The sequence below is a fragment of the Danio rerio genome, chromosome 18 (assembly GCF_052040795.2).
Source record: "Danio rerio strain M-AB ecotype USA chromosome 18, GRCz13ab, whole genome shotgun sequence".
Taxonomy (NCBI): Eukaryota; Metazoa; Chordata; class Actinopteri; order Cypriniformes; family Danionidae; genus Danio; species Danio rerio.
The window spans coordinates 32,884,909-32,900,065 of NC_141038.1; the positions used below are offsets into that span (position 1 = coordinate 32,884,909).

General features: G+C 37.1%; 1 protein-coding gene and 2 long non-coding RNA genes across 4 annotated transcripts in view; 1 reads left to right on the top strand and 2 right to left on the bottom strand.

Moving 5' to 3' along the window:
• LOC141378851 (uncharacterized) overlaps window positions 1-4,478 on the bottom strand; it is a 63,330-nt gene extending 58,852 nt beyond the window's left edge. Inside the window, exons 1-2 of the long non-coding RNA XR_015515065.1 lie at window positions 3,198-4,478; window positions 1,055-1,998 (exon numbers count right to left, since the gene is read on the bottom strand). This is a non-coding gene — a long non-coding RNA (uncharacterized LOC141378851). The remainder of the gene's footprint in view (window positions 1-1,054; window positions 1,999-3,197) is intronic.
• The window catches only part of LOC137488296 (uncharacterized), a 724,224-nt gene that overhangs the window by 400,641 nt on the left and 308,426 nt on the right, over window positions 1-15,157 (bottom strand). The window lies entirely within an intron of this gene.
• The window catches only part of tcf25 (TCF25 ribosome quality control complex subunit), a 90,155-nt gene that overhangs the window by 61,385 nt on the left and 13,613 nt on the right, over window positions 1-15,157 (top strand). The window contains exons 12-15 of one of the 2 annotated variants that reach the window (NM_001005399.2): window positions 443-602; window positions 10,151-10,238; window positions 10,363-10,521; window positions 11,245-11,335. In NM_001005399.2, the coding sequence (NP_001005399.2) occupies window positions 443-602; window positions 10,151-10,238; window positions 10,363-10,521; window positions 11,245-11,335 (498 nt within the window). Of the gene's footprint in view, window positions 1-442; window positions 2,007-3,207; window positions 3,432-10,150; window positions 10,239-10,362; window positions 10,522-11,244; window positions 11,336-15,157 lie in introns of those variants that run through there. The other variant, XR_015514249.1, reaches the window with a different exon arrangement.

The window sequence follows — 15,157 nt, forward strand, 5'->3', positions numbered from 1 at the left end:
AAGTAGCTTCTATTTATCTTAAAATCTATTATTTTATTTTATTTATCTTAAAATCTATTATTTTATTATTTACTTTAAAGGCATTTACATTTGGTTTATATGTGTAGCAAAGTTCGTAATACATGGATATCGTTATTAGGGTTATTTCGATACTGGTGCTAATCGATACTTTTAAAAAAGTACCGGTGCCTGAACCAATACTTTTGAGCCACACAATTTTGGTGAATGACTCTAGAACAGAGATGGCTAAACTAGGGCCCACAGACCAAAGTTGGCCCATGGGAACCTTTGATATAGTTATTCCTGATATTAACATGCAAACTATTTTATAATCAGGACACAACAAATGATCTGTGAATAGCTTTTTTCAGTGTAGAAATAATGAATTTTTCACACAGTGGTATTTTCCACGTTAATATTCTGTGTACTTCTGTTGATTCAGGTCCATCGAAATCTTTCCCAGCTGCCAAACTTTTCATTTTCTGTGGCTCTTTCCTATTTTCATCTGAGCCAAGATGAAGACATTTCAACTGTGGAGAGCCAACAACTAAAGCAAAAGTCCAATGTGCTACTGCAAAATGCTCTCATCATGTTTCCTGGGGGTGAGTTTCAAATTGATCAATCAAAAAAAAAAACCTTTCGTTACACAAAAATGGCTGAGTAATGAAATTAGCTCAATTTATGAATACTAATATTTAATAATAACAAGTTACTATTGATTATAAATATTCAGAATTAACTTTTAGTTAATTTTCACAAAATGGATTTGTCCGCTTATCTAAGACTCTTTTTATTTATTTGAAAAGGGAATTATACTTCTTGTGAAAGTACATGAATAGTTTTAGAAGTTTTATTAAAGGGCCATGAAACCCCCTCGTTTCAGCAGGGTGTTTTCACACCTCTACTTTGGAAAAAGTCAGAAAAGTGGGCGTGTCCAGCTCTGTTTAGGGGGGAGTGTTGGAGGAACTAAAGTGGGAGGGTGTGGGAGTGTCTATTTGGGCACGCGCGAGTTTCAGTCAAAATACACACACAGGAGAAAGTGATGGTGTTTAACCTACATGGACATCTGTAGTCGAATTATTTGCCAAATTATTAAATGGTGGACTTTAACTGCAGTTTGGCTCTTTCATTCAGGGAATTCAGTCATGCCCCTCGCGACAAACAAGATATTTGATTCGATGAACTGCTCTAAGCGTGTATTTTTCATGCGATGTTTGATACCGCACGGCGAATGAGAGAAAAAAAAAACCTCAGCATTTTCCAGAAACTTAGATGCACATGGCAGGTAGCGTCAGAAAGCCACGTGTGTTATTCCGGTCACAAAATGCGGTTAAAAACCCTACACGAGGTTAAAGTTTGGTTGTGGTCCTAACATGTTACGGTGCAATAGTTAACTTAGTTCGATACGAACAAACTGAATAAACAAAGAGCACTAGTCGCTCACTTACCAAATCTGTAGAGACAGGACAATCCACAGCAACTAGCCGCGTCTTTATGAAGAGAATACTACAAGCGAATCCGATCTCAGCGTTTGCAGATGAGAACAGCTCTCAGTTAAACAATAATCCTCCTTAGACGCGTAAGTTATTGTTGTTGAGCGTCGTGTACACTGTTAATCCACATGTGAGTCTGAGCTCTCACAGAGAGAAAAAGAAAACGAAACTTAACGGCAGCAAACTATAAAAGCAACACTTCACGCTTGTTTTGCCAACACAACGTGGCGTCTATGTCGTGTAAACACAATAATGAATATTAATGAAGTTGCACAATAGAGCGCGCTGATTGGTTTGAACCAAGCCTTACTCATGCATTAATGCATCACACTGTAAGACGTAATAAGACTCACTCTGGCACAGACGCCCAGTCTGCACGCTGGAATACAACGCTATTATCTCATGACCGTGACGCAGCTTCAAAAATTCGTTTCACAGGTAGTACAAATTTGCTTGAAATAACGCAAAAACAACCAATTTACACTTTTTAGTGAAATATAGGTGTCTTAAAGGGCCATGAAACCCCCTCGTTTCAGCAGGGTGTTTTCACACCTCCACTTTGGAAAAAGTCAGAAAAGTGGGCGTGTCCAGCTCTGTTTAGGGGGGAGTGTCGGAGAAACTAAAGTCGGATGGTGTGGGAGTGTCTATTTGTGCACGCGCGAGTTTCAGAGTCAAAATACACACCCACAGCGGACACTGTGACTGTGTTTACATGGACATCTGTAGTCGAATTATTTGCCAAATTATTAAAAGTTGGACTTTAACTGCAGTTTGGCTCTTTCATTCAGGGAATTCATTCATGCCTCTCGCGACAAACGAGATATTTGATTCAAGGAACTGCTGCAAGCGTGTATTTTTCATGCAATGTTTGGTACCGCACGGCGAATGAGAGAAAAAAAACCTCAGCATTTCCCGGAAACTTACATGCACACGGCAGGTAGCATCAGAAAGCCGCGTGTGTTATTCCGGTCACAAAATGCGGTGCTTACATTTCTGCACTCAGTGCAATAGTTAACTTAATTCGATATGAACAAACTGAATAAACAAAGAGCACTGGTCGCTCACTTACCAAATCTGTAGAGACAGGACAATCACCAGCAACTAGAGCCGCGTCTATATGGAGAGAATACTACAAGCGAATTCAGATTTCAGCGTTTGCAGATGAGAACAGCTCTCAGGTAAACAATAATCCTCAGACACGTAAGTTATTGTTGTCGAGCGTCGCGTACACTGTTAATCCACACGTGAGACTGAGCTCTCACAGAGAGAAAATGAAAACGAAACTTAACGGCAGCAAACTATAAAAGCAACACTTCACGCTTGTTTTGCCAACACAACGTGGCGTCTTTGTGGCGTAAACACTGTGACACTAATGAATATTAATGAAGTTCCACAATAGAGCGCGCTGATTGGTTTGAACCAAGCTTTACTCATGCATTAATGTATCACACTGTAAGACGTAATAAGACACACTCTGGCACAGACGCCCAGTCTGCACGCTGGAATACACGCTATTATGTCATGGCCGTGACGCAGCTTCAAAAATTCATTTCAAACAGGAAGTACAAATTTGCTTGAAATAACGCAAAAACAACCAATTTACACTTTTTAGTGAAATATAGGTGTCCTAATAGTGTTTTTAGCAGTGTGGGACACATATACGACTGTCAACAGCTCAAAAAATGTGTTTTGGTGTTTCGTGACCCTTTAATAGTGTTGTTAGCAGTGTGGGACACATATACGACTGTCAACAGCTCAAAAAATGTGTTTTGGTGTTTCGTGACCCTTTAAACTTTATTGAAGCTGGTAGCAAGGGATCTTTTGTCATTAAAGTGAACGTTTCTGTGAGGCAACTAAAAGACAATTTAACGTGGTTATAAAACAGTTTACTGACTCGCCTAACACTTAACAAACAAAATGTACAGTACATAAAACACAGAAAAGCAAAGAAAATAGAGAATTTAAATAAAAGAAGGGCACATTTCACTCAGTTTCACACGACTAATAAGAACCAGCAAATATTGATCAACACCTTAAAAGGGGCACAGCTTAAAATGCATATAAAGACATATTTGCATCACATCACTCTCTCTCCTGTTGTTCAATTTTCTCTGATGCTTGGAAGAAGTCTCTTAAGAAGTCCTTTTGTCTTTTGCTTGGAGTTTGTGCGATCTTTAACTGAGTTATATTTGCCAGAAAATAATAAACGGGGACTCTGATACATGCATATGATATTTTAACTACTCTTGCTTTAGAACAGAACGTATAGATTGCAAATAAACACATTGGGCCCTATCATACACCAGGCACAATAAAGCGCAAGATGTGTTTGCTGGGACGCATTGCTATTTTCCTCCACGTTTAGGTAGCAAATCCATTTATGGCTCTAGAATCTAGAAAAGAGATGTGTTAAGGCGCATTGTTGGCACATTGCTATTTTGAGGAATATATCTCTTCTAACCATCCCCATATAAATATTGGCTTCATCACTGTGTCTCTTCTCCACCAATCAGCTAGTGTGTGTTGTGCTGTCTGGTGCAAAATGGCTGCCATCGTTTCATCCAGGTGAATGCTGCACACTGGTGGTGGATGAAGAGATTCCCCACAATGTGTAAAGCGCCTTGATTGTCCAGAAAAGTGCCATATAAATGTAAGGAATTATTATGATTTTTAATTATTAGGCTTAGATTTGTCCATCTGTCAAATTTTGGTCCATGTGGGGCAATAACCCCACAATGTTTGAAAATAACTCAGTTTTTTGACCACACTTCGTTATTATTGCTCATTTAATAATTTGCTGATAATTTGAACTGAATTTAGAAATAGTTTTGAAACAAATCTTTGTGCTTAACAAACTAAATTAATTATGTAGGCCAGTTGTTTCCAAACTTTTTGCTTTGTGCACCCTTTTCTAATATTTGACACCTGTCAAGCACTCCTTTTTCCGATTAAACTTGTAATTTTAACTTTTTTGTATACTTGATTAAAATAAAAATAAAAGAATAGGTGAATTTTATAGATAAGCTTTTATGAAGTTGACAATTTTCAAAGCGTCATTAAGTAAAGTCAGAAGTTCATCTGGCATGTTTTTCATTGCTAGAGCTTCTTGGTGGATGCTGCAGTGTACCCCGTAAACTGATGGTGCAACTTTTCGGATGAAAGCTACTGCTCCTTTGTACTTCTTCTGCAGTTCCAATTTTTGCTTGAAAAAAAACTTACAAGCATGTCTTTTAAGTGGTTGTGTCTTGTTTATAAGTGCTGAACCATTTATGAGGGCTTAAGACTGCTATTAGCTAAAACCTCGCCACAGACTACACATTGCGGATTTTCTGCATCTCTAATTTATGCAAACCTGAAACCAATGTTACTGTTGTTTTATTTGCGTTTCTTACTTGACATTTTCTTACTTGACACACCACTTATAAATACTATACAGTGTATATATATATATATATATATATATATATATATATATATATATATATATATATATATATATATATATATATATATATATATTAGTGCTGTCAATCGATTTAAAAAAATTAACTAATTAATCGCACCTTTTTAAAAAAATTAATCGCGATTAATCGCATATAAAATAGTGAAACTTGTAATTTTGCCTATTTAAATGTAAAATTAAGGTAAAAGCAAGAAAAAAAAATATTTAAATTCAAAATATTATTATTTAGTAAAATTTTTGTTTAACTTGTAACACAGATTTCTTCATGTAAGCAACATGCCCACAAGAAACCATCAAGATCCTGGCTTGACAGCCATATTTATTACAGAAATTAAAACACAGTCATGTTAATGACATTTAAATTTCAAAACAATCAATGCCAATAAAGAAAATATTGATTTCCATGTTGGATTCTAAGTGGACTGCAAAAAAATGCCAAAATACAGGAATTGCAGATATGGAAAATGAAAAATTCTAATAATAAACTATAGAATACAAACTGTCGCACTCATTGTAAAGTTTTATTGCTGTGAGTTGAGAATCTTAATTATAGAATAGAAACAATTTTGCTTAATCCTCCTTTACATTCATCCAGTTGCTAAGACTAGGAGTATCCCGCAAGTGCACAGAGACTCCCAAATGCCTGCAAATGAATGATAATTTCTTGCAAACCGGTCGTTAAATACATTGCACACCACTCTCGACCCTACTCAGATACGTCGCTCACTCCACCCCTGACACCCCTCAACGGGCCTGACACAGACACACACACAGACAGACACACACAACGCGCTGCAGACGTTTTGGCCCCAACGGACTTCCATACTGGAGCGACTCCCCTCAGATTCAACACGCATGATCACGTTCATCAAATTTGCTAAGCATCCTAAACTAAGCGTCCTAAAGTATTACTGTATTTCACAAGGATTCTGACACAACAACGCGAAGCATACGCTTTCGTTGCGTTTATTGAGGAAAGACGCTTAACTAGGAGGGCTCATGCTGAAAGGCAGAGTAATGCCCTGTCTTTGACAGCTCGCGACTTCACCAGACGTTATGAGTACATTTACATAAGACACCAATACTCCGATTTTAATATGATTAAGGTAATACTCTTATTAAAATTCTACCGTGTAGCCTTAAAAGGAACCTTACCTTAAAGGAACACCGAGTCACGAAATGCGGAAGATTTTCTTTCTGTTCGCCATGTGGTATCAACTTACAACAGATGTCGAAAGTTAAAAATGAAACACCTGAAATTGCATGAAACTCTGGATAACTTGTGATGCAACTAATTGTTTTATACTGGAACTTGCCTTCAAAAAGTGCTTCCTTGGTCTTATCCACATTTTTTGCATGTTGAACACACGTCCACCACAACAGGGTGTCAGGGGTGCAGCCTTTAGGCTCAACAGTAATGTAAACTAGTGTCAATCTGGCAACCTACACTTGCATGGCCTCATCAGATGAGGAGCTGTGTGAAAATGTGTTTTCATCCAGAAGAGCGATACCTAGTTCAGCCACTTTTTTTTTTTTTTTTTAACACATGTAATGATTGATTCAAGGGGAGTTGAACAGGTGACATGGCCTAATGAAGAATACCTTGGCGAATAAAGCATAAAGACTTAGTCCCATTCACTAAATGTGTTTTGATCTTGTTTCATTTCGGAGGCTGTTACTGTCCACTTGTGGTTGCATTTCGTTGAGGGATGCATGCTTAATGAGCCTTTCTGTTTAATAAATAAAATATGCTGCTTTTCATTAAAGAAACCTGGGGTGCCGAAATATAATTGGCTAAAGTGACAGTGGCGGGGTTAAAAGAACCAAAACAGAGACAGACGTTCTTGGACGTAACAGATTTTCAAAGCAGAGTCTGACTTTAACATTGTTTTTTAGATAAACAAGAACATTCACATAGCATGTTTCTTCAATATCTGCAAACATATTATGGTATTTCTATGCTTTTAGAAGAGTCAAAAACTTTGCAGCAATTTATTCCTGCAATGATGACAGAGGCAGATATTCTATTACTTGAACTTTCTTATGATAATTTTAAAAATAAGACAACATATTCCATCATTTATGTTTAAACAAACATGATATGTGCATGCAATAGAACAGAAGGTTATCAGCTATAAGATTGAAAAAGTGTCCATACTGTTTAACAACTATAGAAATAAACTGTAAACCCAAATAAGTAAGCAGAACTAAAAAAAAATGTGGTGTAACTCGTTGCCTCAATTTTTAAGTTCATAAACTTAAATATTTTTGGTTAAAGTGACTTCAAATTTGGCTTACCCATTCTCATGACATTAAGTTAACATTACTCAAAAAAACATAAGTGCATAAAGAACCACTTTTAAGTTGAATGAACTCAATATTTATTATTGTCTTCGTTTTTTTGTTTTAAGTACAGTACAAGTAACTCAAAACATTTAAAATAAAACTTAAAATCGTATGCCGCAAAACTAATTTGTTTGAGGAAACTCATTTCATATATTTTCAGTACAAAAAACTTAGTTTAACTTGCAGTGTGCTGAATTCTTGCCCTTTTTATTTATTTATTCATTAAATACATTATTGTGTTCATGTGTGACTGTAAATAACAAACTGCTTTTCACTGCATTTTCACTACTACGGTTACCTTTGAATAACAGACAATGCAGCAACATCAGAAACTCTTAGTTCATCTTGGAATTGAACACAGACGCTACTATCTTGCACAATGGTGACAAACAAAGATTTTACACTATTTTGTGTTTTTTTTCTTTCTTTCTTTTCTTGATTTTATGTATAAATACTGGCAGCTGTGGTTGCCAGTAATATTCTGTCGTTAACATTTTACATTCGAAAATTCAGTTTACAGAATATTTCTGTTAAAAATGCATTCCACAGTGTGCATTTCTCATCAAACCCATTAACCCCTTGAATCCCAGAGCAAAATCCTCAGTAGTGTCCTCACTACAGAGCAGTGGTCACCAAACTTGTTCCTGGAGGGCCGGTGTCCTGCAGATTTTAGCTCCAACCCTAATCAAACACACCTGAACCAGCTAATCAAGGTCTTACTTGGTATACTTGAAACATCCAGGCAAGTTGGAACTAAACCCTGAAGGGACACCGGCCCTCCAGGACCGAGATTGGTGACCCCTGCTACAGAGGGTTGAACACTAAGGCAGTGATGAAGTTAATGAGATAATTAAGTGTCTAATTACAGTTTTTTCTGATCGCTTAAGCACATTTTTGGCAATTATTGCAATTATTGGCTATTTTTGCAAAACTCTACACACCAATAAGAAAACCCTTAACCAAATATGCAACACATTTTAGTTCTCTTGCAAAAGCTAATAAACCTTGCTTAACTCCTCCAACCTTTGTAAAAATGTTTTTTTTTTTTTGTATCAAACATTTAACACAAGAAAACGCATTAATAAGTACACAATGCACAATGCACCTACTACACACTGATGGAATTAATGAAAACTACGTCTTGCTTTTGCCTTCTCTGAGCACAAGCTAGGCTATGTCAGTTTGAGTTCATACTGTACCTTTCTCATAGTTCTTTAAACATACCGGGATCCAAACATCAAGTACTGATGTTTATTTACACACAACAAAACAAACACAAAATTGTAATTTCACTGAGAAAAAAAAAATCTGACTACATCGTGTTGTCTCTCTGGGTCCAGTCACAAAGTTTAATCTACATCACATCCAATGTCCTCTAGTCCAAGGCACTGGGGAAAATGCCTGGTCAATGTCCCCACATGCCTCCTCAATTGCCTGAAAAGGGCTATGCATTGATGGGGATTATGGTCATAGACCTTCCAGCGCCAGGCAGAGAAGAACTCTTCAATTGGATTCAAGAATGGAGGAAATGGGAGAAGTACAGTGAGTACAGTGAAGAGTGGGTGATCTGTAAACCAGTTGCGGACCAAAGCAGCCATATGGAAACTAATATTATCCCAAAAAATGGCATATCTGGTGTGCTCTGGTCTCTGAACATCAGTGAGCATGTTATAAAAGGTGTCCAGGAGTTCAATAATGTGTGCAGTGTTATAAGGGCTTATTTATAGTACTTGGGCTAATTGCAAAGTGAACTAATTATCTAAAACAGTTTTCACATGTTACAGTGTGCCAGACAGTTGGCAAAATAATAGCCATATTATATTATATAGTGTGAATAATAGCCATACATGTGTATAGTTTTGCTAGAAGTGTGTTTATCATTTGGAAATTCAGTGTAAAGCAGTTAGTTGTGTTTACATTTCCACAAAAAGAGTGCTGTGCAGTGGATTGTACTTACAATTTTGCAAAGTGTGTGCAAATAAAAGTTGCAAACTGAGTGCAGAGCAGTGTTTGTGCTTTTAATTTTGCAAACTCAGTGAGTGGTTTTGCTATTTGAATGAATCGTTTTATAAGTTGTACTATAAGAATCTTGGTTAGGGTTTAAGCATTCAGAAAAAAACTGTAAAGGAGGATTGAGAATTATTTATGAACAACTCTTAACAAGCAGAATCACTCAAGGAAAGAAAAACAAGACCAAGTAACATTAGGTAGTCCTGTTGCCTCACAGCAAGAAGGTCGCTGGTTCGAGCCTCGGCTGGGTCAGTTGGCGTTTCTTTGTGGAGTTTGCATGTTCTCCCTGCATTCGCGTGGGTTTTCTTTGAGTACTCCGGTTTCCCCCACAGTCCAAAGACATGCGGTACAGGTGAATTGGGTCGGCTAAATTGTTCGTAGTGTATAAGTGTGAATGTGTGTGTACGGATGTTTCCCAGAGATGGGTTATAGCTGGAAGGGCATCCGCTGCAAAAAACATATGATGGATAAGTTGGCGGTTGATTCCGCTTTGGTTTTTAACATATTTATTATTTATTTAATTGCTTCCACCACACACACACATACACAAGTGTTACTGTTGTTTTAGTTAATCAAATATTATAAGTTCAGTTCACTCAAAAACTATAAAAAGTCACACAAACTCAAACTAATTGTGTTAGTAGAACTGTGTTAGAAATTTGAGTTTTTGCTTCTTAATCAATTCCATTATTTTGAATGATATTTATGAAAGAAATTATATTTACAAATTTTAGTACTAATGTTTTTATTTCGTCCTTCATTTTGCATCCTCATGACTAGACATTGCCCCAAAATTGGTCTGTAGACTTATTTATTTATGTGTCAATTTGTATTTCAGCACTGATGCCACTTTTGGACTTATGCACAGTTCACCTGGAGGCTGCGGTGTCTTCTCACATATTCTTTGGACCTTCAAGTCAAATCGAGTAATTATCTCTTACACAGTTTTTCTTTTCATGTGTTTTAAATAGATTTCTTTTTGACAGAATGTTTTAACTGCATGTTTAAATGTAATTATGCAGTTGAATTTGTTTCTGCTGCATCTTTTAGACAGCCACCTGCACTTTCTGAGTTGGTGTCCCTATATGTGGGCCGGTGTCATAGCCTGTGGAAAGAGGCTGGAGTAATGGACTGGTTGGAAGAGAATGTCAGAGAAGTGCTAAAAAGAGTTGACACACATGACCCTTTTGTAGAAGACTGCCAAAACAAGTAAGAACTAATGAATGCAAATGGTCTTTTTCTTTCTTTCTTTCTTTCTTTCTTTCTTTCTTTCTTTCTTACTTTTATATCGGCCCATGATCCCTACAAGGAGAACATGCTTATTAATAGATCTATTTTTTGCCTCATTAATATCCAATATCAGCAACAATGCCAAACTTATTGTAAAATAAAATTGTTATATGATAATGATAGTGTAGGAGCCTATATGTTGACTTAAATGTAATTTGGGCTGTCACCACTTGGGGGCGATATATGCACATAGGGTTTTAAAGTCGGTGTTTCTTGCATGAGAGAAGAAGACTTGAGGAAGGGAACGCATGCAGTTTTTACCACACCAAACTCACACACCTTTGAGGTCGCTAAAGGGTTCAACATATTTAATTGAAAGTATGTATTTATAAGTTAAATAAAGTGAATTTAAACTTGAAGAGGAAGCAAGACTGGACATTGGTTGTGTGCGTAAAAACGTGCGTTGAGATGCCAAGCCTTCGACATTAAGCTGCTGCAACAGATAGAAAAATATTGTAATCAAGTGATTGTACACAAAGGCCATTTTAGCTTATTAAAATCTTATTGAATGTATGTACTTAGTTTTTTTGTTGCTGTTGTTGTTGGGTGCAGAGATGACACACTTTTATGCCTTTGTGAGAATTTTTTATTAAAAAAGAAAGCAAAAATATGCACTGTTTTTTGTGGCTCTTTGATTTTCAGGAGGAAGCAGAGATACCAGAGTGCTCCCAGGAACATCCATAGGCATGTGCTGTTGTCTGAGATTAAGGAGGCAACAGCTACTCTTCCACTAGTAAGAGACACGCACAATTCCCCTAAGCTACAGCTTAACAACACAATTATCAAAACCTAGTCTCTTTAAAACTGTTTGTAATTAAGCATGTATTGACTTTGTGTTATTTTGTAAGTAAAGCATTTCCCCAAGTTTTTTTTTTCTTTTACTTTTGACTTAGCCCTAAGAAAACCCTATTATGAGTTGATGTATATTGCATATCAGTTTCCACAATCAGTACAGCGTCAGGAGTAACAAAAGTGCACTTTTTGTTGCATAGTAGTTTCTAAAAATCCCTATGGGCACAACATTCTTTTATGTTACCAAATAATATGAATGCAAAGTACCATCTAACATAAATGCTTTTACACACTGCAGCTATTGATACAGTTCATGTACAGTCCATCATCCATGTGAGCCACGTGAATTTACAAACACTCATTATCATTATTACAATGATCTGGCATTGATTTTATATAAATATGATTTTAGATCTTTAAAGATATCTCCTTTACATGGAAAGATGCAGTTTTAAAAAAATGCTCTTACCAAGAATTTTTTTTTAAAGCACTCAGTTTACACACTATAACTTTTGTTGAACGAAATAGTCATGAAAGAGAACATCCTGGTTTTTACCATTTACCACATGAGGGACACTTTAATTTTCACAAGGATACTGAAACAAAGTACAGATGATCCAGAAAAATCTTATATCATCTCCAATAATTGCTCAAAGTTCAAAAGTTCAAAGTTTCTAAACTAAAGAAACTGGTTCGGAAGCAAGGCAGACAATTCAAAGATGTAGGGCCCTATCATACACCCGGCACAATGTGGCGCAAGGCGCGGCGCAATACTTGTTTGGTAGTTTTAGCTTGACGCAAGAGTCGTTTTGAGGCGTTGCGCTACGCTTTTTAAATAGCAAATGCATTAGCACTCGTATGTGCGTGCATAGGCGTTCTGCTCTAAAAAGGAAGGCGTTCTGAGGTGCACGGCTGGCGCGTTGCTATTTTGAGAAACTAAAATAGATTTTTCATTAGACCAAAACAAACCCGGTCTAAACTCCGGCGCAGAGTTGCGCCTCGCTTATCCACTGCTTAATACGCACAAGAGAGCAATAGGCAAATATCTTTACATATGAAAAAATTTTAATATTAAGGATATATATAGGATATAATAAGAATATATATAGGATATAGATATAAAGGATTAAAATATTACAAAACATATTATTTTCTAGCCTACATAAATATGAAAAATCACTGCTTTTATGCCTTCTTCATCTCGGGGGGCTTTTTCAGTTCATTTATAACAATTTGCTTTTGTATAATGTTATTATTATTAGCAGTATTCATTTATTATATCCATATTTATATTTGTTTTATTAAAACAAGCTTAGATTTGCCCACCTGTCAGGTTTTAGACCATATGGGGCACAGCATGTGGTTTAGGATATAACTCAAGTTTTTGAGCACACTTCGTTATAATTGTTCATTTATTCGTTTGCTGGAAATTAGAACTGAATTTAGAAATAGTTTTGAAACTAATATTTGCGCTTATTGATGAATTGATTAATTGATGTCTGTGCGTAAAGGTTACCCTAACCAAGAGAGAAAGTGAAAGTGATCCAATATCTCTCATTCTCACACAGTAGATGCTCTGTTTAACAGTTTTCTGTTAAAAAAAACTGTATGCTAGTGAAATGCTCAGTTTTTTCACTTAGACTTACTTTATGTCCTGTAAATAGCGAATGCGCTTATGGCTTATGAGACTCTAATTGGTTTATTCTCAAAACACACCTATTACTCATTAAAAATAAAGTTTCAATTTAGTTATGTTGAAATTTATTGTTGAAAACTCATCACATTCAACATTTAATCACTTAGATAGAGATGGGTTTTTTAAGGAAAATTATCGTATAACTATAATCTGGTAAAAGCTGGGATCTCTGGGCATGTCCCCTGCAACAGAAAAAAAAACCCCTCTCATTTGGGACTGAGGTTTCTGGGACAGAGAGATATGATTGAGCCAAGGTTGTTGTGCATTGTCTATCCACCACTTGAGAGAACAAGCCATAAGTGGCTAGAGATATAAGATAGAGGTAGATAGAGATAGATAAGCCATAAGATTTTTGTTGGTTTTTTTGACCACACACTCCGCGACCCACTGAAAATGATCCCGCGACCCATGGCGCTGCTCTGCTGGCGACGTGGAAAGGGGTGCTTGCTGTACTTTACTTGTTTGTCTTTGTTGTACCTGTCAGATATGTTGGTTTTTAGTTTTTTATTCATATATTGGACACTTAAACTCCTGCACGGAGGCAGAGATGGAAACTGCTGGTCGTATAGGAGTGATTCGAGTGAATTGATAAACAAAAAACTGCTTGTCGTGTCATGGCTAATTCTGACTAGCTGTGTGGCGCAAGGAGTTTTGGACAAAATTCAGCGATATAGCAGGACGGAGCTTTTGGATTTGCGGAGTTGCGGAGGACTGTCACCCACCAGATTTGAGATGGATTTACCTGAGGAACTACTGAGGCAGCCGAGGCGCGTTTCGGGTCGGGTCAGGAAGCGAGGCGGGAGAGGCGGCGTCAGACAGCGGGTCCGGAGAGCTTCTAAACTTCCTTTGCCGCCAGTGATTCTTTGTAATCCACGCTCACTGAGGAACAAACTGGATGAACTTCGCACGCAAGCGGGAGCTTGCTTCGAGTACCGTGAGTCTGGTCTCATGGTTTTCACTGAAACATGGTTGTGTAATGAAGTACCGGAAAGCTTAATACAAGTCGACGGTTTTTCCCATATTCGCTTGGACAGAGACGAGAACTCCGGTAAGACAAGAGGGGGAGGGGTCTGTGTCTATATCAACGATCGTTGGTGTCGAAATTTTGCGGTAAGAGAAAGCATCTGCAACCCTGACCTGGAACTATTGTGCGTCACATTACGTCCGTTCTATTTGCCAAGGGAATTTACTAACATATTTATTTGTGCAGTTTATATCCCACCTGGTGGGAATGCTATCAGAGCTGCAAACCAAATAGCTGACTGTGTTCATAAGCACTTACAAAACAAACCTGATATGCACCCTTTTTGATTCTTGGTGATTTTAATCAGTGTGGACTGGAGAAATCCTTACCAGGTTTTTTTCAATATGTTAAGTGTGGAACAAGGAAAAAGAATATTCTTGACAAGTGTTATGGCAATATTAAGGATGCTTATGTTGCCAAAGCCAGACCCCCCCTTGGTAACTCGGACCATAACGTTATCCATCTCCTTCCTACTTATCGGTCTGTGTTCAAAACAAGTAAACCAACGACTAAGGTCATGAAGACATGGTCAAATGAAAGTATTGAGGAGCTAAAGGGATGTTTCCTCTGCACAGACTGGGACATGTTTTATCGGGATGCAAATATAGATACTGTTACAGAAACTATCACAGCATATATTTCTTTCTGTGTGGATTCTATCATTCCACAGAGAACCATTAAGTGTTATCCGAACAGCAAACCATACATAACAGGGGGAATTAAAAGCTGTATTAAAAGGAAGAAATTGGCCTTTAGGGCAGGTGATACCGTGGGGCTTAGAGCAGCACAAAAAGACCTTAATCGGGAACTAAGGACTGCAAGGATAAAATATAAAGAACAGACTGAACAACATTTGTTAAAGTCCAATACAAAAGAATTATGGAACTCAATTCGGAGAATGACAAATATGACACCAAAAAGAAAGGCACTATTCGCCTGTAACGAATCTGTTAAGGCAAATGAATTGAATGATTTCTATTTGAGATTTGAGACAGATAATATTAAAAAATGTGAAGAAATTTTAGGGGAAGTAAATTGTAACA